Genomic DNA, 26,312 nt, shown 5'->3' with positions numbered 1-26,312 from the left:
ATACAGGGCAGGTGGACCTCAGTTTCTCTGTCTGTCACATGAGGACCCCACCCTCTACCCTCAATCCCAGGCCTCACCCTCCGTCTTCCAAGCCTCAGTCCAGGTGAGCTTCCTCAAACTTCCTGTGTCCCTGCCCTCTTACCAACCTTCTGTGGCTCCCTAGTGCCCTCAGGAGAATGCCCCGGATTCTTAGGTTGACATTTAAAGGCTTTTCAGACCTTCCCTGCCCTGGCTGTGTCTCCCCAGTTCCCCAACAAACTCCTCAATATTCTGCAAATAACCTGGGCCCTTTCCCATGAGCCTACCACTAAGATGCTTCATTGGGAGACCACCCGAATGACCTACAGTTTTTGCTCAGTTGGGTTAGCTCTGTCCCCAGCACTGGGCTGGATGGATGCTCCCTGGGGCACCTTGGACCTACCTTGGAGCCAGGCCCAGCAAAGAGCCTGGTGGGTGGAATGAAGGAGGGGGGGGCTGGGTGAAAGGCCTGGGTGCCGGGGCTGGACCCACCTGCTCCAGCTGCAGCTGCATGGTGCGCTGGGCCACCACATCCCCCAGTGCAATCTCCACATATGGGTAGCTGGAGTTGGCCGTGGGTCGCTGGGTTCGAGTTGACTGGATCTCCTTCAGGGGGATCTTCAGCACCAGCTCCTACAGGGAGAGGGGAGGAGATAGGCTTGTGGGTGGGACAGCCTCACCCACCCTTACCTCTCCCCTGCAGATCAGATCCATAGGAGGCAGAACTTCTGGGCTGGAGCACCAGTTCCCTAGGACTTGCTGTGTGACCTGGGGCAAGTCGCTTCACCTCTCTGGACTTCAGTTTCCTCACCTGTGAAACTGATTCCACAAATACAGACGCACCCATCTACAGTGTGCCGGGCGCTGTTCTGAAGCCTTGGGAGCTAGGGGTGCAGTAGGTGCCAGTGGTGCCCTGACCTTCCCTTCAAAGCTACTTCTCAACATCTGCCCCTCTTTGTCTGGAGCTTGCTTTCTGCCCCCAGGAGCAAAGCCCAAGCCCGTGCACAGAAATGCAGAGCAATGGGAGTTAGTGATAGAGAGCGACAAGGTGGATAGACACCCCGGCTCCCTCGCCCCCAGAACAGAGGGCATCCTTCGAGGGGCGTGTTCCAGGCTGTCTCCAGCGCCAGTTCCCACAGCGGGAGCTTGCTGCTCACACACCCTTCCAGAAAGTGTGTTCCCAAGTTGTGTGAGACGTCCCTTCCTGGTCTCACTTCCTCACTCCAGTGTCTCCTAGAATCACCTGCAATAAAGTCCTAACGCCCCGTCCCTCAGAGTGTGAGTGTATTTGGAGACAAGGCCTTGAAAGAGGAAACGAAGTTGAAATGAGACCACCAGGGTGGGCGCAATTCAAATCCGACCCGTGTTCTTAAGGAGAAGTGGGAACTTGGACACGACGAAGACCCCAAGGATGTGTATGCCGAGAAAAGGCCAGTGAGGAAGGAGAAGGCGGCCATCTACACGCCAAGAAAGAGGCCTCGGGCGGGGTTGGGGGTGGAAACCAACTGCTCTCCGGCTTCAGGCCTCCAGACGGGGGAAGAATCAGTGTCTGGACCCGTGCGCTATTTACGTGAGCGCCCACCGCGGCTGACCTCCACCACAGCCCAATGGGGTGGGTTCTGCTGTTGGACCCATGTTCCGGACGGGCCCGTGAGGCTCAGAGCGGGGCGGAGCCGGAGCCTGCTGCGTGCTGGGGGCCTAGCTCAGCCCCCGGAGGTGGTGCGGACAGAGGGCGGGGCCGGGCGGGGCCGGGGCGGGGCCAGGCTCCGGCCACTCACGTGGGTCTCGGCGCTGAGGAAGTTGAGGCCATTCTGGTTGACGGCAAGGATGCAGGGGGCTGGCACCGAGGCGTTGCTGCAGCTCTGGACGAAGAAGAAGGAGGAGCCGAACAAGGGTAGGGCGCTGATGAGGCCTGGGGTGGGGAGAAGAGGGGCGGTCGGTCAGGCTGCAGCCTGCGTCTTCCCTCGGAGGCTGCGTCCTGCGTCCAGCATACGTGTCCTCACCCCAAGGCTCCTCCCGCCTCTCCAGCACCCGCCACCCGCATCTGCCCAGGGCCGCCCAGAGCCTCGGTGGTGCCTTGGTGAACATTTTAGAAAGATGTTCTCTCCAGGCAGGTGCTTGGCTGGGCTAGCACCGAAAATGCCTTTGTGCAAAGAAAAAAGTGCCTCCCTCCCCACCCTCCAGGAGCACCCCTCGCTTATCTGCCCCAGCCGCAGGCGCTTACCCAGAAACTGGGCACGGGCCTGGTGGGGGCTGAGCGCCTGTGTCTGCTGCTGGTGCTGGCCCAGCAGGTTGAGCCAGGCCGAGCCGGCCAGGGTGCGGTACAGCTGGGCCGGGATGTAGTCCTGCACCTCTCGCCTGCGTGTGGAGGGATAGCGGGCCTGAGTGCCCACGGTCACACGTGCCCTGCGCGCGGTCGCAGTCATCCTCACCACGGGGCAGGTGTTAGGCCAAACCGACATGATCTTTGCACCTCCCTGGACGACTAAATGCTGCCTGTCAAGTGTGCTCACTCGGCGCCTTGGTCCATGGCAGGGGCTCCATGACCGTGACCCCTATCCATGACCGTGGCCCCTACCACTAAGCTCCCTGTGTGAGATGAGGGGATTGAGGCTCCGAGAAGTTCCCTGACTGGCCCCGGGTCACACGGTGACTGAGTGAACTAGGGGGCCGAGGCTTGAACCCAAGGTGGGTTAGTCCTTTGTAGCCCCAATCCCCAAGGGGAAGCCCAGGCCATAGGGGTGAGACGCACTGGGGCGGGGGGGAATATGGTGGTGGGGGTGGGGGGCAAAGTGACCACCAGCAGCGGGTCAGAGCATGGAGCAGAGCAGCGTGGGGCTCCAGGCTGGACCCGTTGGGCCAACAGAGCCCCTACTCCAGTCCCTTCTGTTTGGATCCTAGTTTCCCCACCTATTAGTTGGGTAAGCTTCAGTAAGCCCTGTAACCTCTGTGGGCCTCAATTTCCTTGTCTGTAAGGCGGAAAATAAAGATTAGCTGCGATGATGCACGCAAAATGCCTTCCAAAAAGTAAAACTCTGTGATTTTTTTTTTTTTTTCCAGGATTGGGATTATAGCTGTACGTGCTTCCTTCGCCTTTTGCCTAAAATTGGAACATAAAAAGAGTTTTACGGAGACAGCGTACCTACCTACGTTAGTTATCTTACTATTATTGATACCAGGGCTTCTCAGGGTGTGGCCAAGGGCCTGGGAGGTCAAAGTCCATTTCCCTGATAACATTAAGAGCTAAGATGTTACTTGGCCTTTTCCCCTCCTGTTCTCGCACAAGTGGAATTTGCTAGAGGCCACATGACCTGTGAGATCCCAGCTCACCGACCGCAGAAGCACATCTGACCAGCTGTCTTCTGTTAGGCCAGTTGGTAAAGAGATGGGCAAAACGTAAACTCGTGCCACTCTCCGATTTTTTAGGAAAATACAGTTGTTTTTTAGAAGTTGTTTGTATCGGCACATAATTTACATTGCTTGAGTTATAACTGCTTCTCACGTGTTTTTAGAACTACAATTATTATACAGTTATTTATACTGTTTAATACATCATCCTTATTTTTCAAACAAATATTTGAAGTCGTTTCTCAGTTTCAATTTTCAATACTGTAAGTACGACCCACATAACGAAAGCTCTTTGGGGTCCTATGTTTAAGAGCAAAAATGTTCTGAGACCAAAAGTCTTAGGGTGACTGATGTATCACCTCTTTGGGGACATAGGTTGAAAGGCTGCCTGACACCCAGGATTTATTTAAGGAATCTCCTATTGTTGGGGATTGAGGTTGTGGTACCGCGGTGAACGTTTCTGTGGCCGAATCTTTCTGCGTGGCCACAGAAACCTGTTTTTTTGTGCATCTCCAAAGCTTTTTTATCGTTCCATTTTCTCTGAGCTGTGAAGACCCACCAGACGCAAAGTGTTGCGGAAGGAGGCTGAGTCCCAGCTCACGGTGGGTGGTGGAAGATTTCGGTCCCAGGGCCAGGACCAGCCCCCGCCCCCCACCTTCCCAGCCAGCTTGGCAGATGCGGGTGCAGGAGCGGAGTGCTGGGGCCTGGAAGGGCCCTCGGCGGGGCGGGGTGAGAGGTGTGCTCACACACTGGGCAGGTAGGAGCGGTCCTTGGCCCGGTGCTGCAGGGAGGCCAGCTTGGACATTTGCTGCAGCTGTTGCTCGCTGGGCTGACCTGCTGGCACGCTGCTGAACAGGCCCTTCAGGTAGTCGGGCAGGACCTGCGGGGGAGAATTCCGATGAGGGGCTGCAGGCAGGCCTGCACTCACGCTTTCCTCTGAGGAAGACGTGAACACACGCGATTTTAATAGTTCCGCTCCCGCCCGTTTCTGGGCTGGGGTGGCCGGCCACCCTCCTGGGCTTTGGGGAACACTGAGAGGCATGTGAGGGTGAGCAGGGAGGGCCGTGGCCCTGAAGGCCACATGGGAGTCCCCACAGTGGCCAAGGAAGAGTGTCATGGACATCTGCATTGCAGCGCTCAGGAACGGCCAGTGGGCCGGGGATTCTGAAAACTGAGCATGCACCCAGAGTTGCTACAGCTGGGAAGGCCTCAGATGCCAAGGCTGTGCAGTCTGACTTCGCACAGGGGAGTGTGGAAGGTTCCAGAACCCCAGAGTGGACCACATGTGCTGACCTGGTTGTAGTGCATGGTCACGTAGAGCTCATTCTCGAACTTGAGTGGCTGATCCCAGAGCACACGCCGGAACCAGAGCATGCAGCCACCATCCACCTGCTCCATCTCCAAGGCCACGTCCAGGATGTAGGCACAGCGGCTGAGCGGGCACACGTGCTGGCCTGTGGAGAGCCGGGGGTGACTGCAGAGCGTACGTGCAGAGCCTGGGCGAGGCCCTTCCCGCTCCAGCATGTGGAGTCCTTCCTAAAGGGGAGCATGTGTATGGAACAGGGTGCCCTATGTCTGCAGAATGCTGATGAGCAGAGCTGGGAATAATTCCAGTCCAAGCTACAGCCTATCTAGGTCTCAGAAAGTGTCCTGGGTTATGCTCCAAGGAAGCCCAGCCCCTTTCCAGAGGAGGCTGGGGACAGGGAGAAGCACCACCGGCCGCAGATCATGAGACCCATGGGTGCCTTTCTACAGAACTCCCTCAGGAGAGACCCCTTGCCCAGCTCCTGGAATGGGTTGGGGGTGGGGAGGACTGGGGCCTGGCAATGAGGGGGTCTGAGTCTGTGAGGGAGGTTTAAGTTTTTCCTTCTTGCATTGACCTTCCTGCTCCCCATCCCACATCTTCAGTAACATTTTACCAAAGAGGGGGTGTGGCATGATGACAAAGTCCAGACTCTTGAGGCTAGACTGCCCGGGTTCAAATCCCCACGGTGTGACCTTAGGGAAATCCCTTAACCTCCACTGAATAATGGACCCCCTCCCCAGAGAGGTCCATGTCCTACTCCCCAGAACCTGTGACTATGTTTGCCTTCATGGCAAAGGGACTTGGCAAATGTGCTTAAATTAAGAATTTGGAGAAGGGGAGATTATCCAGGATTATCGAAGTGGACCCGATGTCATCTCAATGGTCCTCAGAAGGAGAGTTAGGAAGGTGAGAGAGAGAGAGAGAGAAAGGTTTGAAGATTCTGCACTCTTGCCTTTGAAGATGGAGGAAGGGGCCAGGAGCCAAGGGGTGTGGGCAGCCTCTAGAAGCTGGAGAAGGCAAGAAAAGGGATACTCCCCTAGAGCTTCCAGAAGGAGCCAGGCTTGCTGACATTTCAGGACTTGTGACCTTCAGAACCGTAAGATAATACATCTGTGTTGTTTTAAGCCACTAAATATGTGGTAATTTGTTATAGCAGCCACAGGAAACTTATTCAAACCTCCCTGGCCCTCAGTTTCCCTGTCAATGGGGCTGATCACCGTCTACTTCGTAAGGTTGCTGCCGGGCTTAAAGGAGTTTTACAATGAAAATGCTTTGAACTCTGCCTGGGACACCGTATCTGGTCCATAAATGTCAGTTATGAGGACCATTTTGTTACCACTGCCCCGCCCTGTCTTAGCTGGACCCGGGCAGTCAGGACTGAGGACACACAGTTCAGAGCCCAGGCAGCAGCGACAAGAGCTGGGTGCAGGTGGCTGGGGCCGACCACGGGGGCAGGAGGCAAGACCACGGTCTAGAGTGGGCCGCAGATGGAAGGGGCTCTGGGCCGCGTGAGAAGGGCCAGGCGGGACCACTGTCACAGCCTGAGAGACAGGCGGGCCCCAGAAGCCAGGGTCTACTCAAGGAAACTTCCCAGGACGTGAGCTGCTTGAGGGCAGGGCCCATGGGCTCCCGCTGAGCAAGCCGCTGTCCTCCATGAACTTCCAGTCTGGTAGGCAAGACCAACGTCCAGAGCTGGGGGTGCTTGGCGCACAGGAAAGTTCTTAGGCATGGCAGCCCGGGGCTCCCTGAAGGAAGTGGCATCTGACCTGGGCCTTACAGGCTGGGCCCAGCGTCCCTAGTCCTGGCCGCTCACCTCGGTTGGTGACGACAAAAATGACGTACTCGCTGAAGGCCTCGGGGCGTGTCAGAGCCATCTCGGCACAGATTTCTTCCACCATGTCCAGGGCCACCTGGAGGGAGGGAAGGGTGAGGCTGGGCCAACTGAGCCGATCTCCGTCCTCACAGTCGGCGCAGGCCCCGGGAAGCCAAGCACAGAGTTCCTCAGGCCCCCTGCAGGTCCACGAACGATCCTCTGAGAATCGGCCTCATGCAGGGAAGGAGCACAGCTCTTGGAGTCTGAGAGACTCAGGGTTCAGATTCTTTCTTGGCAGTATGACCCCTCACCTCTCTGAGACTTGGTCTGCTTCCCTGAGACGTAAGTCCTGCCCTGCCCGGCTCAGCACCCTTGGGGGCCCACCAGTCTCCCTCCAGCACCTGCCTGCCAGAAACAGTCCCTCACGTACAGTGCACGTTTTGATTTTGAGATGGCGTTCAAGGCCTCCAGGGAGAAGAAAGAGCTGCCTCTTGGAACTGCGGCCCGCCTGGGACAGAGAGAGGGGAGGAGATGAGAAAGGCCAGGTCCTGGGATCTGGGCCAGCAATGGCCCCCGGCCATGGAAGTCCCCCAAGCCAAGGGGCTCTGGACCGGCGTGGGCAGGAACACTTGTGAACGCTGAGTGCCCACAGGGTCTCTGGGCAGGGCTCCTCTTTCACGCTCCTCCTGACCCCACCCCACGCTCACCAACATGGCCCGAAGCTCCATGCTGCTGGGGAGCTCCACGCGGCCACCGAAGCGCAAGGTTTTCTGCAGATTCTGTTCGCAGGCCTTGGCAATACCTGCAGAGACGGGGAGTCAAGGCCTTGCCCAGGGTAGGCAGTGCGAGAAAGAGGCTCTTCCGGCCACCAGCCACGAGCCCACTGGTTTCTCTCCACAACCTATGGGGCATTTCCTCTCCCACGTGGTCGCTGAGGAAACAGCCCCGAGAGGGGCAGGGATTTGCCCAAGGCTGAGGGCTGCTGTATAAGAACTGCATTCGAACCCACATCCCATGCGGTTAAAGCCTTTTGTCTAGCCCACGGTCCCCTTGGCTACCTTTGAGCCTTGGAAAATAGCTGTCACCTCCAGCTGCTGACCGGGGGGTATGTCCCCCCGCCAGCCGGAACCCCCTTGCCAACCACCCTCCCTCACCCAGAGTCCGGTGCAGAAGACTGCACCGTCTGTTTCTCAGGGTTAAAGAGTGCCCTCACCCTGCTCTGGGGAGGAGATGGAGGCAAAACTTCTGGGCACATCCCGCTGCCTCCACGGATCTGGGAGCCCTTCCCTGCGGGGGAGCTGGGTCTATTCATCTCACAGTCTGGGAATGTTAACTGAATCAAAGAGGAGGACTCGGGGGCAGGCAAAGTGAGGTGCCCTATCTCCTTCATGACTGCCATGATGACCTTTTTCTTAGGCGGAACCCAGGGGTTGCTCTGGAAACAAGGGTCGGGGTAAGGCTGAGGCCTGGCCCCTTTCCTCCAGACTCCAAGCGGGGAAAGGCCGAGACCCTGCCACCAGCTGGGTCTCACCCCTGCCCAGACCCACTCAAGACCCTCGTGGATTCGCAATGGCTGAGAGAGAAGCAAGGCCTCACCCGGCACTCCAGGCCCTTGCTGCCTCCTTCCTTCTCCCACATGCCACACAGTCCCACCTCCAGGACGTTGCTCCTGCCACTCGGCCCACCTAGAAGTCCCTTCCACGTGCTCACTACCCGGAGTCACCACTCACTGGCCCCTCACCTTGGAAGGGCAGGCCTGGAGTCCGGCTCACGTCCTGGAGGAAGCGAACGAGGTGTGGCTGGAGGACCTCGGAGCAACTGTGGTAGGCAGCCATGATGTACAACAGCCTCCAGCCTCGCAGGCAGCTGTCCCTGAGGGCACACGCACACAGGGCCACGTCACAGGTGCCCGCAGCCCTGGAGTGCCGCGCCAGGAGTCTCCTGGGACGCGGCTGGACGTCTCCGGCTCTCAGGCAGCTCCTGTTCGCTGAGGGTGCCCCCCGGCCAAGGAGAGGGGGGCGGGGGGGGCCCCACAGCCATGCAGGAGGTACATTCTGCTTGGGAAGCCAGGGTGGGCGACAGGGAGAGAAGAAGATGAGGTCCCTGACAGGACAGGCCGGACATGCGCAAAAACTCGAGTTATTCTCTGGGTAGAATCTCTCTGGGGAGGCTCCTGGGAGGAAGTCCTCAAAGGAGGGCAAGAGGAACCCAGTGGGGCTGGGCACAGGTAGTGGCAGGGAGGGCCAGGGGGTGGGAAGGGGCCGGAGGATATGCCGAGTGCTTCTAAAACTCCTCGGGGGGATGGAGAGCGAGTGGGGGAGGTAGACTAGATGGGGACGGGAGGGTGGACCGAGTAGGTAACAAGAGCATCCCATGCTGGCCGCTTGCTGTGTGTCAGTCCTGGGCAAGACACAGTCATTCACCTTCACCCTGCCCCACAGGTGAGGTTTCATTCGTGGGGACTGCTGGGGTCTGGGGACAGCACTTGGGCTTCCTTTAAGAAAGCACCCACTCCTCCCTAGGTCACCGTGGTTTGGCGCCACGCATGGGCACCAGGTCTGGCCAACTAGAACACTGTAGCCCCCTGGCCACAGTGATTGGTTTAGGGATGGTTAGTTGATCCAGGTCTGGCCAATTAGAGTTCAGCCTTCCTTTGGATCTGGTGATGGGTTGAGGGATGAAAATTTGACCCAGTTCTAGCCAGTCAAACTCCGTATCCTCCAGCCATGGGGGTTGGTTCAGGGATGGGCACGGGACCAATTCAAGCCAAAAAGACTGGATTTGGGAATTTTTGCTACAATATCAGGTCCATCTTGCTTTCCCTAAGATTACTGAGCTGGAAAATGTCTCCCCAGAGCTGGCATCTTGCCAGTGGATGGGAGATATTACTTAAGAATGCTATCAACACAGAGAGAAGCAGGACTAGAACATAGAGAAAGCCTGTTCCCAATGACACCTGGATCCAGCCATGCCTGAAGCTATATTTAGGCCTTTCAGTCACCTGAACCCTCTTTTGCTTAAATCAGCTTGGATGCGGCTTCTGTCACTTGAAACCAAGATCCTGGACTTAACACATTATCATTGCCATTTTACAGATGAGGAAAGCGAGGCTCAGAGAGCAGCAGTGGCTTGTCCCAGACCGAGCAATTCCAAGCACATGTGGTCTGTCTACTGGGTGAGGAAAAGGATGAGGGGGGAGAGAATCAGGAGGGAAGACCTGGGTGGGGGGTGAGAGGCTGAACTGGCCCCTCCTGAAGCAGGGACACAGCATGGGGACTAGGGGGCAGAGGTAAAGGCCCAGCTCACTCACAGCTTGGTACTGGTGTTGTCCGTGATCTGCTTCACAACTTGGCAGTAACACTCATCCCGCATGACTTCATGGTCCGCACACAGCTGGAGGAGGGCAAGCCAGGGCCCATGCCACACACGAGGCAGAGAAGAACAGGGTGTGCACTTGGAGAAAGGCCTGGTGTCCCTTCCCCAGCCCCTTCCCCACCTGCAGGATGCACTCCTTTTTGGGCTTCCCCCCTCCTCGCCCTGCAATGTCCTGCAACTTTGGTTGACAGATGGGGAAACTGAGCCACACAAGCAGGAAAGGGAACATCCGGCAAAGTCTGCTGAACTGACCTTCAGGAGGGTGTAAAGCACATCCAGTTCACTCTGGCCCTTCAGCGGAGCATCACCCATGAACCTCATCACAGCTATAAGAACGACTTGTCCCACTCAGGCCACCAGACACCCCAACTGCCCACTCACCCCAGGGTACCCCAAGGTTGGGTCCGTCCCTGGGAGGGTACAACCGAGGCAGCTGGGGGCTCCTCTTCCTTTAATGGGGCCCCAGGTCTGAGTTGCGGGGAGGGGAAGACTCTTAGGACCGGGGCGGTGGGGTGAATGAGCAGGGTCACGCAGTGCTGGATCCTACCCGGCCCCCGGGCCCTGGCCGCGGTCCCATCCCACCCCCACACCTAGGAACATGTCGGTGGCCATCTTGTTGAGGCTGCTGTCGCTGAGCTCGATGAGAGATTCCTGGAGTGGGGTCTGCGAGGGGAGGAGGGGGGGGTTGTGTCATGATGGCGGAAGGACAAGTCAGAAGGAGGGCCAGGTGGTGCCTCCCGTCTTATGACAGGAGAGTCCACATCACAGAAAAGGTGGCCAGGCTTGCCTGGCAATGGGGACAGATGCTGCCACCGGGAGGAATCAGGCCCTTGGGGTGCTGAGAGCTGGGAGGGGTCCCACTGAGGACAAGGCTGTTTGCCTGAGGGGCCTGGGAGTGGGGGCTCTTGCATCACCATTTTACAGGTGGGGAAACAGGCCTGGGGCTGGACACCTTGGTGAAGCAAAGCATGTCTTCCAAGGTTCTGGACTCCCGACCCTCCTTGGATTTTAGCCTGAGGCCATCCCTGCAACAGGAGACAGGCACTACTAACTAGTCTTGCCTCTGAGCCTCCAGCTACATCCCCTTTCCACCCAGAATGTTCTTTTTTTTTAAGATTTTATTTATTTATTTGAGACAGAGAGAATGAGAGAGAGAGAGAGCACATGAGAGGGGGGAAGGTCAGAGGGAGAAGCAGACTCCCTGCTGAGCAGGGAGCCCGATGTGGGACTCAATGCAGGGACTCCAGGATCATGACCTGAGCCGAAAGCAGTCGCTTAACCAACTGAGCCACCCAGGCGTCCCTCCACCCAGAATGTTCTTGACCCAATGTCAGTCAACCAGGCAGGAAGGCTCCCAGAAGCGGAGGCTGCAGGTGGACTTCACATCTGGGTGGTTTCTCATCCCCCCCATCAGAAGTGGGGTGTCCCCACTTGGATGGCTGCAAGAAGCCCCAGAAGGACCTTCCTCAGAGTGGGGACCAGGGGTGGGGCCACCACTCACTGGGGTCTCCTCTGTGGATCTCGGAAATACTTCTGGGCAAACTCAAGCATCGAGTACGGGGGGAGAGTCAGGCGGTCCTCTGCTCGGTCAGGGGGGCCAGCCCTGACCGGGGGACCCTGCAGAAGGGCCAGAGCTAAGAGGTCCTGTCCTGCCACACCTGGTCACGTTCATAGCTGCCACACCCAACCACAGGCTGACTCTGCACAGACCCTCTCAGGCTGCCCCTAACCCCCACCCACCTAGACCCACTCCCCCTCGGTAGTCCTGGCCCCGTCCGCCTGGTCACACCTCCCACGGGCCCAGCTGACCCCGCCCCCTGCGGCACCTGGCCACGCCCCCCATCTCAGCCTAGTGTTGGCCTCCCCAGCCGCTTGGTTGTGGCTGATCCTCCCTCACTCCTTAGTTTTACCTCACCCCACCCCTCGCTAGCTCCATTCCACATGCCTGACCCCGCCCCATTTGCCTGGCCCCACCCCTACTGGCCCCCAGGCTGGTCCCTGCCCCATGGGTCTCAACACAATCCTTCTGCTGACCCCCACCATCCCGACCGCATTTGGCCACACCTCCAACCATCTCTGGTCACATCCCGTGGGTCACACATCTGGCTAGCCCTACCAGGTTCGCCCTATCCTGGGACTGGCCACGCCCTTGGCTGACCTTGCTCCTGTCTGCCTGCGCCCGCGGTCTCAGCCCCATGGCCGGCCCTGCCGGTCTCACCTCCCTCCTGCGGCCCACCTCCCACGCAGCCGCTGTGGAGGCCACCGCAGCGGCCACGGCGGCGGCCCGGCCCCGGCCTGGCTCGGCTGGCAACTGTAGGAAATCGGGGGCGGCGGCAGGCTGCACCAGCTCCGAAGGGAAGCGGCCCACGCGCCCGTGGATGGTGCCGAATCTCCAGCCTAGGGCGCAGGTAAGGGGTCTGAGACTAAGAGAAGGGTCTCGTCTTGGGATTAAGGGGCCCCTCTAGGGATATTCAAGCACCTTCCTGCCCCTGCCCAGGGTCTGTGAGGGAGACTCACAGACAAGGACACAGGGAAAGGGAAGGCATTCCCTCAGTGGGAGGTAGAGTAGAAAACGGTGCTTGTAGACTCTCAGAAAGAGAGAGACCCAGGCCACACACATGGGGACACTAACACAGAGACCCCTCAGCCCGATATGCAGAGGGCTGGGCTAGGGGCCACCAGAAGGAACTGACTGGGCCGCAGCAGGTGCCTGAGGAGGCCTGGCCAGGCCAGACCCCTCCGGGGCACCGAGAAAGCCCCACCGAGCATGTGCAGTGTGAGTGCATGAAGCCAGGAGGAACTGTTTAGGGTTTCCAGGTTTGGGAGCACTGGAGGCTGGGAGGGGATCCGGGGGTCTCCACCAAAGTCGGGGCCTCTGCGCCGCAGTTCCTCCAGGTGCACGACCTTCTTGCGGACAACGCAGCCGGCACTGTAGCCTGGGGGTCAAGCTGATGTGAGCACCTGCCAGGGAGGCCCCCTGGCCCAGCTCCCCCTCCCGTACCCACTGTGTCCCACGGCCCTGACCCATTCGAGGAGGCTCCAGGGGCTGCAGGTGGATGATGTCGCCCTTGTGGAAGGCCAGCAGCGCGGGGTCTTCGGGCAGGAAGTTCCTCACCGCGACCACGTAGTCCGAGTCCTGGGTCGCCCAGGGGCAGGGTGAGGGGCTGCGGTCCCATCCCCCTCCTCCCAGAAGCCTGGGGCACACCCCGGCTCCTCTCATCCACAGCCATTCCTCCCTGACTCCTGGGGGAGGGACCATTCCGTGGGTGTGAGAGGGAAGGACGCTATGCAAGTCGAAGGGGTGGCCTTGTAATGGGCTGGAGTCAGGGGTCCGATGAACACAGGTGGCCATCAGGGCACATGCATAGGCCTTAGCCATCCCGTCCCTCACCAAAGCTGCCCCACTGAGGCCAGCCGCTGGGCCTGAGGCTGCCCAGTCGGGAGGAAGGGAGGCTGTGGGAGGCCGAAGGGGGCACTCGCCCTGGAGCTCGGGGGTGGGGGGTGCTGTGACACCCATGATGAGGGCATCAGGAAAGGCTTCCGAAGGAGCCGGCAGAAGTGGGAACAGGTGTCCCAGGTGGAAGGCAGCACGGCCTATGGAAAGGCCTGAAAGATGACCAAAGTCTCTGGACACGCACACGCACACCCACAATGGCATCCATGCTGCCCAGGCAGGTGCGGCTGGTGTGTCCAGGTGCACGAGAGCCCTGTTCTCCGCCCCCTGCCCCTTGAGGAGGGGGCATCCGTAGGAGGACCCTGACCTTCTTCAGCTCCAGGATGAAGTCGTCCACCAGGGCCTTGACCTGGGGAGCTCGGGCTGAGAAGAGGATGACCTTCTCGCTGGCCAGGTTGAACTCCAGCATGTTCTGGGAGGGGATGGTCACAAACAGGATATCCGCAAAGCTGGAGAACGGGAAAGTGGCTTGAAGGCAGGGCTCCTTGGCCAGAGGGCGCCTTCCTCCCTACCCGTCTTGCTCCTCCTGCTCCTGCCCTGTACCGTTCCCAAAGCCCAGCTCCACCCAAGCCCCCTGCCACCTGCCACCGCGGGACCCGGGGAGCTTGCGCAGCGTCCCCTCCCCATCCTGCTTGTGGCTCCCGCTCATTTCCTAGCACCCTGTGAGCTCACACTCCAGCCCTCACTACCCTTTGCCTTGCTCCATTTTGTTTGTTTTTTAATCCAACCTCCCAGATCTCGCCCACACAAATGTATCTCTTTCACCCACTGACCAAATTCTCTGCATCTTTCAAAGCAAGAGGCTTTCACGCAACCAAAGAGCGAGGCTCTATCCCCGTCCTTGTGTGACAGACGACAAAAGGGGCTGCTGGTAGGGGAGGGGTCCAAGGACTCAGCGAGGTCTTATGCCAGAGCACCCTTGCCCTTCCCGCTGCAACAAAACTCGGCTGTTCACAACACAGACGCCCCCACTGTGCAGTGGGGAGGGCAGGGCTGGGGTACAGTCTAAGAGGCGGGACAGGGTAGTGGGCTTCTAGCTCATCCGCTTCCTGGCTGTGTGACCTGAGACAAGCCACTCCTCTCACTGAACCTCAGTTTCCCCGTCTGTAAAATGGACTTGCTTAAAAGGGCTTGGCACATAGGGGCGCCTGGGTGGCTCAGTTGGTTAAGCAACTGCCTTCGGCTCAGGTCACGATCCTGGAGTCCCGGGATCGAGTCCCGCATCGGGCTCCCTGCTCGGCAGGGAGTCTGCTTCTCCCTCTGACCCTCCTCCCTCTCATGCTCTCTGTCTCCCATTCTCTCTCTCAGATAAATAAATAAAAAATCTTAAAAAAAAAAAAAAAAGGGCTTGGCACAGAGCCTGGCACATCACAGGCACTCGGCAGTCGGCTGGGGAAAGGGTCGGGGAGGAGACGCTACTCTGCCGGTCCACGGCCGTCTCCAGCCAGCCCCAGTCTCGCCCGCCGGTCACCTGTATGTGCGCAGGACCTGCAGCTGCCCGCCTGCCTCCCGGCTGCCCTTCACCATCCGCAGGAGCTTGATGCCTGTGTGGGACACAGCTAGGATCTGCACACCGGTGCCCACGCTGCCCTGGGGCGGGGATAAGGGACACGTGAGAGTCTTCTAGCCTCCTCCCTGAAGCCCCTGGGTGAGTGGGGGCCGGCAGGGGGCTCGCACCGTGGCGGGGAAGAGGCGGGAGAAGTAGACCTCCCAGCTGTCGCGTGCGGTGCTGACCACGGCCCGCTTCACGCTCTCCGTTGCCAGGGGCCGCTGTGTGTCCAGCTGGTTCTGGGCTAAGGGATGCCGGGTCAGGTCAGAACCCTCCCTCCTCCTCCCCTGCCAGCCCACATTGCAGGGAGGGAGGCTGACACCCGGCAAGAAGGTACTGGAACAGCGTGTTCTCAGTGTCTACACAGACAGAAAGGATGGCTAGGGCCACACTGTGTGTCAGGCAAAACTGAACTCAGCCTGGCACCTAGCCATGGAAGAGGCCAGAAGCAGAGCCAGGAGGGCTGTCCGGGAGGCAAACGGGGCTGGGTTTGTCAGCCCCGATCTCCCTCTGGGAAAGCACTGGCCTGACTCTAGCTGGCTCCCCCATCCGTGTCCTTTCCCGCCCCCCTCGGTACCAAACAGGGCCTTCATCTTCAGCCTCTCGTCCTCAGAGATGCGCAGGCAGGCCTCGGAGAGCGTGTCATGGAGGATCTGTGGGAATGGGCCACAATGCGGATGGCTGGTGAGACTCCCCCCGCTGGGAGCCCAGGCTGGACTGGTCTAGTGGGAGTGGGAACGCGGAGGGTCCTATTTCTGCAGCAGTGGGGTCATCTGTGTGAATCAGATCCCATTTACAAAGGCCCCCCTCCTTCCTCCTCTCTTTTTTTTTTTTTTTAAGATTTTTTATTTATTCATTTGAGAGAGAGAGAGAGAGAGCATGAGCAGGGAGAGAGGCAGAGGGAGAGGGAGAAGCAGGCTCCCCGCCGAGCCAGGAGCCCGATGTGGGGCTCGATCCCAGGACCCTGGGATCATGACCTGAGCCGAAGGCAGACGCTTTACCATCTGAGCCACCCAGGCGCCCCTCCTTCCTCCTCTCTTCTACAACCCATGCCGCCCTTCCTGGGCCCTAGCTTTCTCCTCTGCTTGCTGGGGCTGGGATCTGACTTCTGAGTCCCACCTAGCTCAGAAAAATGGTGTGTCTGGTTAAATCAAATTGTGGGCTTACTGACCTTGTCCATGAGGGTGGGAAATTCAGTAGAACAGCTTCCCATCCTCACTGTGGTCAAGGACCCCAAATCCAAGAGTACAGAAGCAAAATCTGCAGACAGCTAGTCTATGTACCCATTGCCCTGATGAGTACACTGAGGCAGAAAGGGAAAAGAAGACCTCACCTGCCGGAACAAGAGGTCTAGCTGCACAGGGTGGCTGTAGCTGTCCTTGGGGTAAAACACCTGTGGGATCGGGGCTCCAGTGAGGCCCTTGGGACAGTCCCCTCACTCTGCTTCACACCCGGACCCACCCCCTAGATACAGCGGGCTCCAAACCACCAGGACCCCTGGCCCTGACTCCTTCCTCTAGCCCAGGCCCCACCTCGTGCCCCACCCCAGCCCTGCCCCTCCTCCCTGCCCCTTGCAGGGGAGAGGGCATCGCCCCCCCTGCAGCCCCTCCCTTGGCTTCAGCCGGGCCAGGTACCTCTTTGCGCAAGAAGATCCGCCAGGGGGCGTCCTGGTAGCCGTAGAAGTTGGGGTTCACCAGGCGGTGCAGCCGCGTCTGCAGGGGCTCCTCAGGGGGCTCCAGCGACCGCGAGGGCGGCCCTGGGGAGCACAGTGAGTCGGAGAGGCATGAGTGAGAGAGGCAGTGCTGATGAGGAAGGGGATTGGGGGCGACCTCTTGTCGGGGAAGGGGCTGGGGCTAAGTGGTTTCCCACACCCCTGGCTGTAGACACACCAATCATGAGGCCACACGCACAATCATACAGCTCCACCCTGGCTCAATCCTTCATTTGACACATATATAGGTCACCTAGTATATGCAGCAGGTCTGTGCTACAGGCTGGAGGTGAACGGTACAGACAAAGTGCCTGCCCTTGTGTTGAGTCTTGTGGTAAGTGTAGATAGAACAGACAAGGCATAATAAAGCTCTCAGTTCTAGGAGCTGGGATGGAAATAAATCTGGGCTACTTAGTAAAGAGTCTAGGGGCTGGCCTGTGAGGGTCCTTCGGTCTCCGTGATCTGGCATACCTCTCTGAGATGACACTGAACCAAGACCTGAATGATACAAGGGCCAGGCATGCAAAGATCTTCTGGGGAAGGGCATTCTACCTACAGCAAGTGCAAAGGCCCTGGGGTAGGAGTGGGCTTGCTGTGTTCCAGGAACAGAGTGTGCCAAAGGGAGAGTGGGAAGGGATGAGGTTGGGGAGGTGGGCAGATCGTGCAGGGTTTCACAGACCATAGTGAGAAGTCTGGAGTTCATCCTAGGAGTCATGGGAGAGCTTTTGGCAGGGACATGAGGTGAGTTGATTTATGTATGTATGCATGTATGTATGTATGTATTTTTTTGATTTATGTGTTTAAAGACTCACTGTGGTTGCCATGAGGCAAAGGACATAGAGATTAGGATTCCAACTGTGAGGCTAGGAGGGTTGGGTTTAGATCCCTGGTCTGACACTTTTGAACTGTGTGACCTTGGGCAAGTCACTTCACCCCTCTGTGTCTGTTTTCTCATCTGTAAAGTATAGACAAAAACAGTACTTCCTTGAAGGATTTTAGTGAGGATTTAGTGAGGCCAGAGTGGATCTGGCCTGAAATCAGTGTTATTTAAGTGCCGATACACAAATGTGCACACAGTAGGTCCACGTGGGCTCAGGGACACAGACACACACACATGCCACGGACACGTAGACCAGGACTCCCCTGTGCGCACACAGGCTCCCTCATACACCTGGACCCTCGTGTCCCTCCCTCCCTCCCTCTCTCCCTCCCTCCTGGCCTCTCACCTGGTGTGGGTCCCATGGATGGCCTTGGGGTGCTGGTCACTGGCTTGACCAAGGCCACGGCCTCTCTGGGCACCTGTCCCCACCACAAAGAGAGTGCTCAGGGGGCAAGACGGGGCACCCAGGAAGGGGGCAGTGGCAGGGGCAGCAGGTTTCTGAATTTCTAATGCCCCGCTTTGTCTTCTGTCCTGTTGGGGCCCAGCCCGGAAGTGCCCCCCACCTGGCTGCCAGATGCTGCCGCTGGGTGGCTCATCTGCCCCTTGAGGATCATCAGTGCCTCCTCGTGGGGGTCTGGCCGCTTCACAAACACCTTTCCGCCATCCTTCCTGCTGGGATCGGACAGGAGTTTCTTCTTCCCAGCCACAAATTCCTGTAATAGGGAACTTCTTCCTCCACCCCCCACCCCCACCGTTATACGTGAGCACCCAGAGAGGATCAGAGACTGGCCTGAGGTCACACAGCACTACCTAGAGAGCAGCAGTCTAGGCCCTCCTCTGGCTGAAGGGCTCGTCTGGACCATCTGCGTGAGCAAACTCACTCCCCGAAGGGGGCTGGGCAGCAGGCTGCCCCCCGGGTGAACGGCCACCCGGCGGTGAGGAGGCCACTCTTCCAGAGGCCCGGAGGGCGGGGATGGGGGCTGAGCTGACCTGAGGGCCTCGGGCCGGCCTCCCCGCGGCGGCTGCTGGTACTGCCTGACGATGTTCTTGATCTGTTGTGTGGGCTGTGGGAAGTGCTCAGAGTTGAGCGTTGAATACCGGACCAGATCCGGGCAGGGAGAAGCTGTGGGCAAGGGGTGCGGGTGGGGGACAGGGTAAGGCTACAGGGGACACAGCTACAGTCCCAGTCCTGTCCTGGGAACCACCCGGCACCCCGCTGGCATAGGACACTCACTGGTTTCCGGACAAAGCCGGTCCTGAGCTAGAATGGGGGCGGCCACGGGCTTGGTGGGGGGTCTCGGGGTCTTGGCCAGAGGGGCTGGGGCCAAAGGCTTTGGAGTGGAGCGCGGGAGTACAGGCTTGGCTGGGGGTCCAGTGCCCACAAACTTCGGCCGTGCCTCTGGCGCTAGGGGTTTCTGCAGAGAACAGGGCGTAGGGTGCGCTTTCTGGGACACACCAGCCTGTTCTCAGGGACCCCGTGTTTGCCCACGATAGGCTGCGGGCCTACTGCCCCAGAGCAGCACAGAGCTCACCTGGGCAGGCCAGGCTCACCTCCGGGGGCAAGGGCCTTGGGGTGGGACTCAGAGGCTGCTGCTGGAGCGCCATGGCCTGCAGGGTCATCTCCCGGGCCTGGGGAGAGGTGGTGGTGGTGACCGGGCAGGCCCCGTGCTCAGGGCACCTCCCACAGCCCATCCGGCGCTCACCAGGAGGACGGCCTGTTTGTGGATGAAGGCTTGCTGCAGAGCCAGCGTGGAGGCATCCAGGCCTGGGACTGGGAGGCGGGGGGGCGGGGGGGGGCGGGGGGAGGCAAGTCAGAGGGCGTGGATCTCAAGGGGTGGGAGATGGCGGCAAGTGGGAATTCCCTAGCTAACCCCCACCCTGCTGCTGTCTCACCCCCACCAGGCGGCCCATGGCTGCCTCCATCCTAGCAGGTGAAGGAGCCCCCCTCACCTCGCCCAACCCTGGAACCACCCTGGGGGCAGGCACTGACTTGGCTTTGGCTTTGGTTTTGGCTCTGGAGGTCTCCTGGGGAGGTCTTCAGGGCTGCTTCTGCCGCTGCCACCAGGCTGGCCTCCCCCTTTCATGCGGTAGGCAATGGCTGTTGGCTTTTCCAGGTCCTGGGGGCAGCAGGTGGCTCAAGTGTCTGCCTCTCACCGCCATACTCCCGAGGTTCCATGGCAACGGGCACCTGACACTGGCCACCTCCTCTGTCCCCAGGGCCTCCCGCCAGCCTAGTGTCTGCTCCACGCCCAGCCTCTGCTCATGCGGCCTCATAGTCAGTATTCCCACAGCCCTGCAAGCTCTGCAAACCCATCCCCCCTCCCACAGGAGAGTAAACAGATTCAGAGGCGCTGTGTCCTCTCAGGGCCCACATCATGCCACGGAGGGGCTCCTGGGAGTTCCCGGAATGAGCAAGGGTGCCTGAGGGGGCTGGCTCCCACCGGAGGGGAAGGGGGGGGCCCTGGACCTTTAGCTGTGGGTCCTTCCGGGGTCAGCCAGGAGCATCTCTAGCCATGAGGACATCCTCATCCTTTGCCGGGCCCCCAGCAGAGACCCAGACGAGACATGCCCCCCCCCCCCCGCCACCGACCCTGGCTGTGAGAGGCTCCTGCACCACCCTGTGGGTATGTGACTTGGTGTGCACACGTGGTCCCAGGGGTCTGCAAACACCCGCCCACATCCCTACCGCGTCCCCATAAGACAGCACAGGGTCGAAGAGGCTGTCCAGGTAGCCATCCAGTCCTTTGTGGGGCACAGATGGTTCTCCCAGGCTGTCTGAGTCTGTTTGGGGGGGTGGGGGACACAAAAGCCAAGCTCTTTTCTCCTGCTGATCACCCCACACAGCCCCCAGGATCCCTCCCTACCAGAGACAGTGGCCACTGCTGGTTGACCTGGGTGGGTCGCTGTCCCTCTCTGGGCCCCAGTCTCCCCATTTGTACCATCCTCGTTGTGGCTGCGGTACCCATCGGAGTCAGCCACATTGGGCGCGTGTCCCTGGGACTGGGGCCTGGTGGGCGTGTCCTCATCTGAGTCCCAGCTGTTCCCAAACAACCTGTAGGGCAGGGGCTTATGGAGCAGCCGACCTCCTGCGAGATCATGGCCCTCCCAGAGTCACCCCCCCCCACCACCACGCTCTCCTCTGGGCTCTGGAAATGGGTGACTCTCTCCCTTTACAGGTGGGGCCCTGGGGGACAGTGGAGCATCTGACTCTTGATCTTGGGGTTGTGAGTACGAGCCCCACGGTGGGTGTAGAGGTTACTTAAAGCTTAGGTTTAGAACTCAGCTCCGAACCAGCAGCTGGGAGAAAAGCCGTGTGCTAGGAGAGGCCATCTGCGTGAAGGGCCCGGGTAGCCACCTACGCTCTGGGGCCTCCCCTGCCGACCATGGGCCCTTCTGCACCCACGATGAAGTAGGACTTCTGTCTCGGGAAGTCCCTGAGCAGCTCGAGGTCGGACACCAGGTCCAGCACGTAGTCGTGGCCTGCTAGCTCTGCCCACTGGACTCCATTCTTCATGGCCACTGTCCAGCCCCGCCAGCCATCTGCCAGGCCCCTGGTGACAGCACATGGAGGGGCAGAAATGAGAGATGGAGCCAACAGGTACTGCCCGGAGAAACCGTGGAACACGAGCCAGACCCCAAGCATGACCAGAGTGGACCCCATGGTGGGTGCCGGGGGCTGGTCTCCCGCCCCTCCCCTTCCCTCCTTCCCTGGTACACAAGGGTGTGCTGGGTGGGGCCTGCCTGGAGCCAACCTGTGCCTCAGAATGTCTCCGGCCACCTCTTCCCCCGTACTCCAGGAATGCACCGGGCAGGAGAACTGGTCGCCTGGGACAGTAGCAGGTGCTGGGCTCAGCCAGGATGCATCTGCGGCCCTAGTCCTGCTACTCCCCTGCCTGCACCGCATTCTCAGGCTCCGCCACTCTTGTCCTGGACCCTGGATCTGCACCCTCCCTGCCCCAGCTCCCTTCCCCCATTCCAGGTCCAGCCCCCACCCCCACATGCTGACCTCTTTCCTGAGCCACACCCAGAGGGCCCCTCCCCAGCTTCTCCTGACCCCCCCGGGCATACCGGGGCCTGCCGACTCCAGCTGCCCCTCCGTGAGGGACAGAGGGAGGAGGGAAGGCAGCACGCGGTGGAGAGAGGACAGCTCACCATTGAAGCAGCCCACATCCAGCGCCATGCTGGCCTTCTCCTGGGTTGCTCTCCACTCGAGCTGGGTCGGGGGGAAGGTGCGGGCAGCCCCGGAGCCCTGCTGTTGGGCCCGGCCCATGGCCTGCATGAGACGGTGCTGACACACAGCCTGGAAGCCATTCTGCCCGTAATCAGACACAAACCTGACAGGCGGGAGTTGGAGCCAGGATGAAGAGGGATCTGTGGCTAGCCCTCGATAGAGGGGGATTCTAAGTCTCGTCTGAGGGAGGCCCAGGCTAGTCCAGAGCTCTAAGGTCAAGCTGAGAAGGCCCTACCTCTGAGGCTAGCTCGGGAGGGTCCCAGGCTATATAGTCCAGAGCTCTGGGATGATACTGAAGGGGTCCCGGGAGAGCCCAGAGGTCCGAGACTAGGCTGAAAGGGCCTCAGGTGAGCCCCAGAGTTCTGAGGCTAGACTAAAACAAAAGAGCTCAGGCTATCCCAGAGTCCCAGGACTAAGCTGAAAGGGTCCCAGGCTAGCGAGAAGTATCTCAAGCCACCACAGAGGTCCAAGGAGAAGCCAAAGAGGTTCCAGGAAGGCCCACCAAAGCTTGTTGGAGCAAAATGTCATTGACAAGGTGGGGGCTGCAGCAGGGTATGGGCAAGAACTTGGACTCTGGAAGACTCTGCTTTCCATCCCTTCACCAAGCCTCCCAGGGGGTCATTTGCCCCCTCTGAGCCTGCCTCCACTTTCTCATCTATACAAGAGATGGACATGAGGGTTCAACTTGGCCCAAGAGCAACAAGACTGATGCCCGCCAGGGGCAGGTACTCCACATACCGGGCTCCCTGGCTCACTCCCTGCTGCTGGAGCAACAGTGGAGCAGGCCCATGGTGGCCAGTGGCCGCAAGAGGGAACCCAGAGCTGTCCCCACAGGAAGCCCCAGACAGGAAGGCAGTGGTCCTAACCTGCTGCCCCAGATTCACAAGACTGACCCACTGAGCTGCCCACCTACTGCACAGGGCCCAGATGACGTTCTGGATACTCTGAGGCTCACAGCCCCGCTGTTACCGATCCTAATTTACAGGTGAGGAAAGAGACTCAGAGAAGGGCAGTGACTTGCCCCAGGTCACACAGCAGGGAAGTATCAGAGCTGGGCTTTGCACCCAGGGCCTGCCTGAGCCCTTTCTTTTTATTTATTTATTTATTTATTTATTTATTTATTTATTTATTTATTTGAGACAGAGAGCATGAGAGGGAGGAGGGTCAGAGGGAGAAGCAGACTCCCCGCCGAGCAGGGAGCCCGATGCGGGACTCGATCCCGGGACTCCAGGATCATGACCTGAGCCGAAGGCAGTCGCCCAACCAACTGAGCCACCCAGGCGCCCCTGAGCCCTTTCTTTTGCAGATCACCCTTCTCACCCAGCATGGGGACATCATCATCGTCATCATCCATATCATCAAGATGCTGACAAGAGCTAGACTCGCATAGCACTTCCGGCATTTTAGAGGTTGAGCTGGGATTTGAACCCAGACCGTCTTGCGTCCAGAATCCATACTCCTAACCACCTGGCTCTACTCCCATGACGTGAGAGATCAGCGCCTTTTTCCCAAATTCCCCAGACCCTGGTGTGGGCCGTCCTCTGAGCTCTGCAAGCCCTTTACCAAGTTTTTTCCTGAGCCCTACCCTCCAGAGAGAAGACCTGCCCCCTTGTTTCTTGCTCTGAGCCCGGGGGAGACGGAGAGACCAGCCCCTGACCAGCCCCGGTGCCCGAGCTTGCAAGCACAGAGACCTCACTCCTGGCCCGACCTCTGACATCCCGCCCGGGGTGGGGGGCGTGGCCTCACGCCAGTGTCACCATCCTCGGGCCCTGGCCCTGGCCGGTTCCACTCACTTGAGCAGGTACTTGCTGAGGTGCGAGGAAGGTGCAAAGCCGCTGAGGCAGGCAGCCAGCAAGAGCCAGCCGCGCTCGGCATTGTGGGCATTGGGGTTGCGCCACACCTGGTTGACCAGCTGCGCCAGGATCTCATCCCGCAGTTTGGGCACCGCCAGCCCCTTCTGCACAATGTAGTTCCCGAAGACGTTTTCCTGGGCGCCGTACAGGTGGGGGTCGCCCATGAAACGCAGGATCTGGGCCACAAACAGACTCTCCTGGGCCTCTTGGAAGGTGGTTCCTGCCAGGGCCCCACCACCCCCAACATGCACCCCTCTCACGTCCTTCCCACGTGTCCCAGGAAAGGTCATATAACAGCCCCCCCAGGTTACAATAAAACTGCCATGCCCTGTGCCAAATGACCAGGTGGGCTGTGCCAACTATGAGAAAAGTCAAGATCCAAAGTGCATACTGACTTTTCTCTCCTGCTCACGAAGCTTCCACGAGTGCTCCCCATACAGCCCCAGCCCCTCCCTGCATCCCTGGCCTCGAGCCAGCCCCTCACCTCCTGCTCCATCCAGGCCCCAGAGAGTGCTTTTTAACATTCATGTCTGATCACACCCCTCCCTCAGAAGCACCTTCCTTGGCTCCCCAGGGCCCACGGAATGAAATCCAAGTTCTGGATCTGGCAGACAGGGCCTTGGGACCCCCTCTTGCTTCCGCCCTTCTGACTTTCATCAATTGATGTGTTCTGACTCCATCAACTTTTTCTTCTCTCTGTGCCTTTTCCATCTGTCTTGGTTAGCAGATTCTGACTCCTTCCAGTCTAGCTCAAATGTCCACCCTCCCACCAGGAAGCCCTCTCTGATTCTGTCCAGAGCTGGATTAGGGGTCCAGTTAGACTTCCTGGCCTCCGTGCCTAACCTCTGTCCACACTAGTCGTCACTGGTCAGGTCTGCTCTGCCTCCCCCTTCGGACTAGGAAGTCCTCGAGCAGAGGACCTGGATCTATTCTTGGTGTCGCTGGGAAGCTCCACAGAGGCTCTGGGGCAGCCTCTTTGCCAGGAAGAAGGCTGGGAGAAGAAAGGCTTCCAATCCTCAAAGTGGGATTAGCCCTAGCCCAGAGAGGGGCCCAGATTCCATCCCCCCACCCCCACCCTCACCAGAAGTCTTTCCTCCAAAGAGGAGGGCTGGGCTAAATGGCCTGGGCTAGTGGACGACCCAGGAGGGCAAGACAAGGAGCCTCACGGCCTAAGACTTCCAAGATGGCCTGGCGGACCCTTACCAACTTAAAGACGCTCACGGCTTCCGCATGGCATTCTGCCGGCAGCTGCATGAGGGGTGTCCTCAGGGGCACGGTCAGCATCCCCAAGGCAGGTTCCTGCGGGCACAGGGCAGGGGCGTGGGGCCAGAGCCGGGGCTCGTGGGCACATCTGGATCCACTGCTCTGTGCCAGGAAGGGGCAGAGCCAGAGAGGTAAGGGTTCCTTTCCCCAGCGGCTGGATGGGGATACTGAGGCCTGAAGGGGGGCAGACACTGGCCGTCAGCAGGCTGGGGGTGGAGACCATCTGAGCCCCCTGGAGAGCCCAGAATGAGAGCCGGGATGATGTCCTGTGGCTCGACCGGTTGGGAAATTTCTGAAATGGTTCCAACTGGTGGGCAAACGGCCACTTCCTAAGCCCCCGAGGGCCCCCTACTTCCGTCCAGCCCTCCCCTGGAGCCCCCAGGCTCCTCATGATCCAGCACCTCAGGGGCTCATACCCCCCACAGCACAGGGCATGGCCAGGAGCCTGGCCCAGGCTGACAGCAGTATCAGTTCTCATCGGTCAGTGCCCACTGGCCAGGGCCGCGTGGGTCCACGCCGGCCTTTACCTTAAAGTGGCATCGGACAAACTTGGCCATGGGGTAGTTGTTGATGTCCAGGGGCAGTGTGACACGGGGCTCGGCCTGGAGCCGGGGGGTCCGCACAGGGGCCACCCGGGGCACCCGGGCCGGTCTGAGGCCTGTGGGGAGGCGGGGGGGCGTGAGGGCCAGACTCCCACTCCTGCCCACGCCCCACCCCCAGCACAGCGTCCAGCACTCACGGACCTGCCACAGCTTGCAAGAGTCCCGCCAGCTCAGCGGGTACCTCCAGGTGCCCCACGGCCACTACCTCCCGCTTGCTCAGCTCCTGGAGGGACAGCGCTGAGTGAGGGGCAGGCCTGCCACAAGTCCCGTCTGCCAGCCTCCCTTCTTGCCCCTGCTGCCGCCCAGCACCTGCACCCACCTCCAGCTCCCGGAGCCGCGCCTCCTCCGCCCGGAGCCTCCGCTCTGCCCTCAGCTGCAGGAGAGCAGATGGTCAAGGCGGGGGAATGGTGGGCAGAGGTGACGGCAGGCCCCAGGCCCGGGGGTGGGGGGAGACAGCTCGAGCCGGCTTGCACAAGGCCTCCCAGGCGGCAGAGAGGAGGCAAAGATATGGCCAGATAAACAGGAAGGGGAGGGAGAAAGATCGAGGAAGAGAGGCACGAGGCAGAGGGAGTAATACTTCGGGGAAAGGGAAATACAGGGGGATTTCTGGGCAGTGTGACGGAGTCCCCTCCTCTGTGGCTCCACAAAGCCTTCAGTAGAAGCCAGGGGTTTCTTCAAGGCTTTGGGGACTACGTTTGTCTTTCTGGTGGTTGGTTTATATGACAACAGACCAAGATGGGCATTATGGTAAGAGCAAAACCATAGATCTAGTGCTACTCAGGTTGACAAATTCCATCATACCCAACTACTGAAGGCCCCGCCGTGAACCCAGCACAGGCCAAATCCTTCACATGCAACCTCTCGCAGAATCCCCTCCACAACCCCAGGGGGTAGGCGGGGAAAGTGAGG

At 59.6% G+C, this 26,312-nt stretch overlaps 1 protein-coding gene and 1 long non-coding RNA gene across 2 annotated transcripts in view; one reads left to right on the top strand and one right to left on the bottom strand.

Moving 5' to 3' along the window:
• The window catches only part of MYO15A (myosin XVA), a 50,793-nt gene that overhangs the window by 3,571 nt on the left and 20,910 nt on the right, over positions 1-26,312 (bottom strand). Inside the window, exons 25-64 of the mRNA XM_081805621.1 lie at positions 25,723-25,776; positions 25,545-25,626; positions 25,329-25,459; positions 24,742-24,837; positions 23,479-23,714; positions 21,607-21,788; positions 21,207-21,279; positions 20,814-21,005; positions 20,346-20,506; positions 20,141-20,235; positions 19,445-19,571; positions 19,158-19,225; positions 19,006-19,083; positions 18,689-18,869; positions 18,445-18,577; positions 18,018-18,123; positions 17,801-17,873; positions 16,498-16,619; positions 16,197-16,256; positions 15,441-15,516; positions 14,992-15,107; positions 14,786-14,904; positions 13,622-13,763; positions 12,885-12,996; positions 12,722-12,796; positions 12,079-12,257; positions 11,362-11,477; positions 10,813-10,885; positions 10,451-10,523; positions 10,113-10,186; positions 9,796-9,878; positions 8,227-8,357; positions 7,193-7,287; positions 6,916-6,993; positions 6,486-6,582; positions 4,660-4,820; positions 4,113-4,246; positions 2,243-2,376; positions 1,797-1,930; positions 511-651 (exon numbers count right to left, since the gene is read on the bottom strand). Coding sequence (XP_081661747.1) covers positions 511-651; positions 1,797-1,930; positions 2,243-2,376; positions 4,113-4,246; positions 4,660-4,820; positions 6,486-6,582; positions 6,916-6,993; positions 7,193-7,287; positions 8,227-8,357; positions 9,796-9,878; positions 10,113-10,186; positions 10,451-10,523; positions 10,813-10,885; positions 11,362-11,477; positions 12,079-12,257; positions 12,722-12,796; positions 12,885-12,996; positions 13,622-13,763; positions 14,786-14,904; positions 14,992-15,107; positions 15,441-15,516; positions 16,197-16,256; positions 16,498-16,619; positions 17,801-17,873; positions 18,018-18,123; positions 18,445-18,577; positions 18,689-18,869; positions 19,006-19,083; positions 19,158-19,225; positions 19,445-19,571; positions 20,141-20,235; positions 20,346-20,506; positions 20,814-21,005; positions 21,207-21,279; positions 21,607-21,788; positions 23,479-23,714; positions 24,742-24,837; positions 25,329-25,459; positions 25,545-25,626; positions 25,723-25,776 — 4,593 coding nt within the window. The remainder of the gene's footprint in view (positions 1-510; positions 652-1,796; positions 1,931-2,242; positions 2,377-4,112; positions 4,247-4,659; positions 4,821-6,485; positions 6,583-6,915; positions 6,994-7,192; positions 7,288-8,226; positions 8,358-9,795; positions 9,879-10,112; positions 10,187-10,450; positions 10,524-10,812; positions 10,886-11,361; positions 11,478-12,078; positions 12,258-12,721; positions 12,797-12,884; positions 12,997-13,621; positions 13,764-14,785; positions 14,905-14,991; positions 15,108-15,440; positions 15,517-16,196; positions 16,257-16,497; positions 16,620-17,800; positions 17,874-18,017; positions 18,124-18,444; positions 18,578-18,688; positions 18,870-19,005; positions 19,084-19,157; positions 19,226-19,444; positions 19,572-20,140; positions 20,236-20,345; positions 20,507-20,813; positions 21,006-21,206; positions 21,280-21,606; positions 21,789-23,478; positions 23,715-24,741; positions 24,838-25,328; positions 25,460-25,544; positions 25,627-25,722; positions 25,777-26,312) is intronic.
• LOC145717409 (uncharacterized) lies at positions 1,805-3,579 on the top strand. The gene is made up of 2 exons (XR_014140603.1): positions 1,805-1,912; positions 3,079-3,579. It is a non-coding gene; the product is annotated as an uncharacterized LOC145717409 (long non-coding RNA).

Source organism: Leptonychotes weddellii, chromosome 15 (assembly GCF_054177405.1).
Source record: "Leptonychotes weddellii isolate Sample4059 chromosome 15, ASM5417740v2, whole genome shotgun sequence".
Lineage (NCBI taxonomy): Eukaryota > Metazoa > Chordata > Mammalia > Carnivora > Phocidae > Leptonychotes > Leptonychotes weddellii.
Note: the sequence above shows the minus strand (reverse complement) of the source record. Positions and strands in the feature narration are given on the sequence as shown.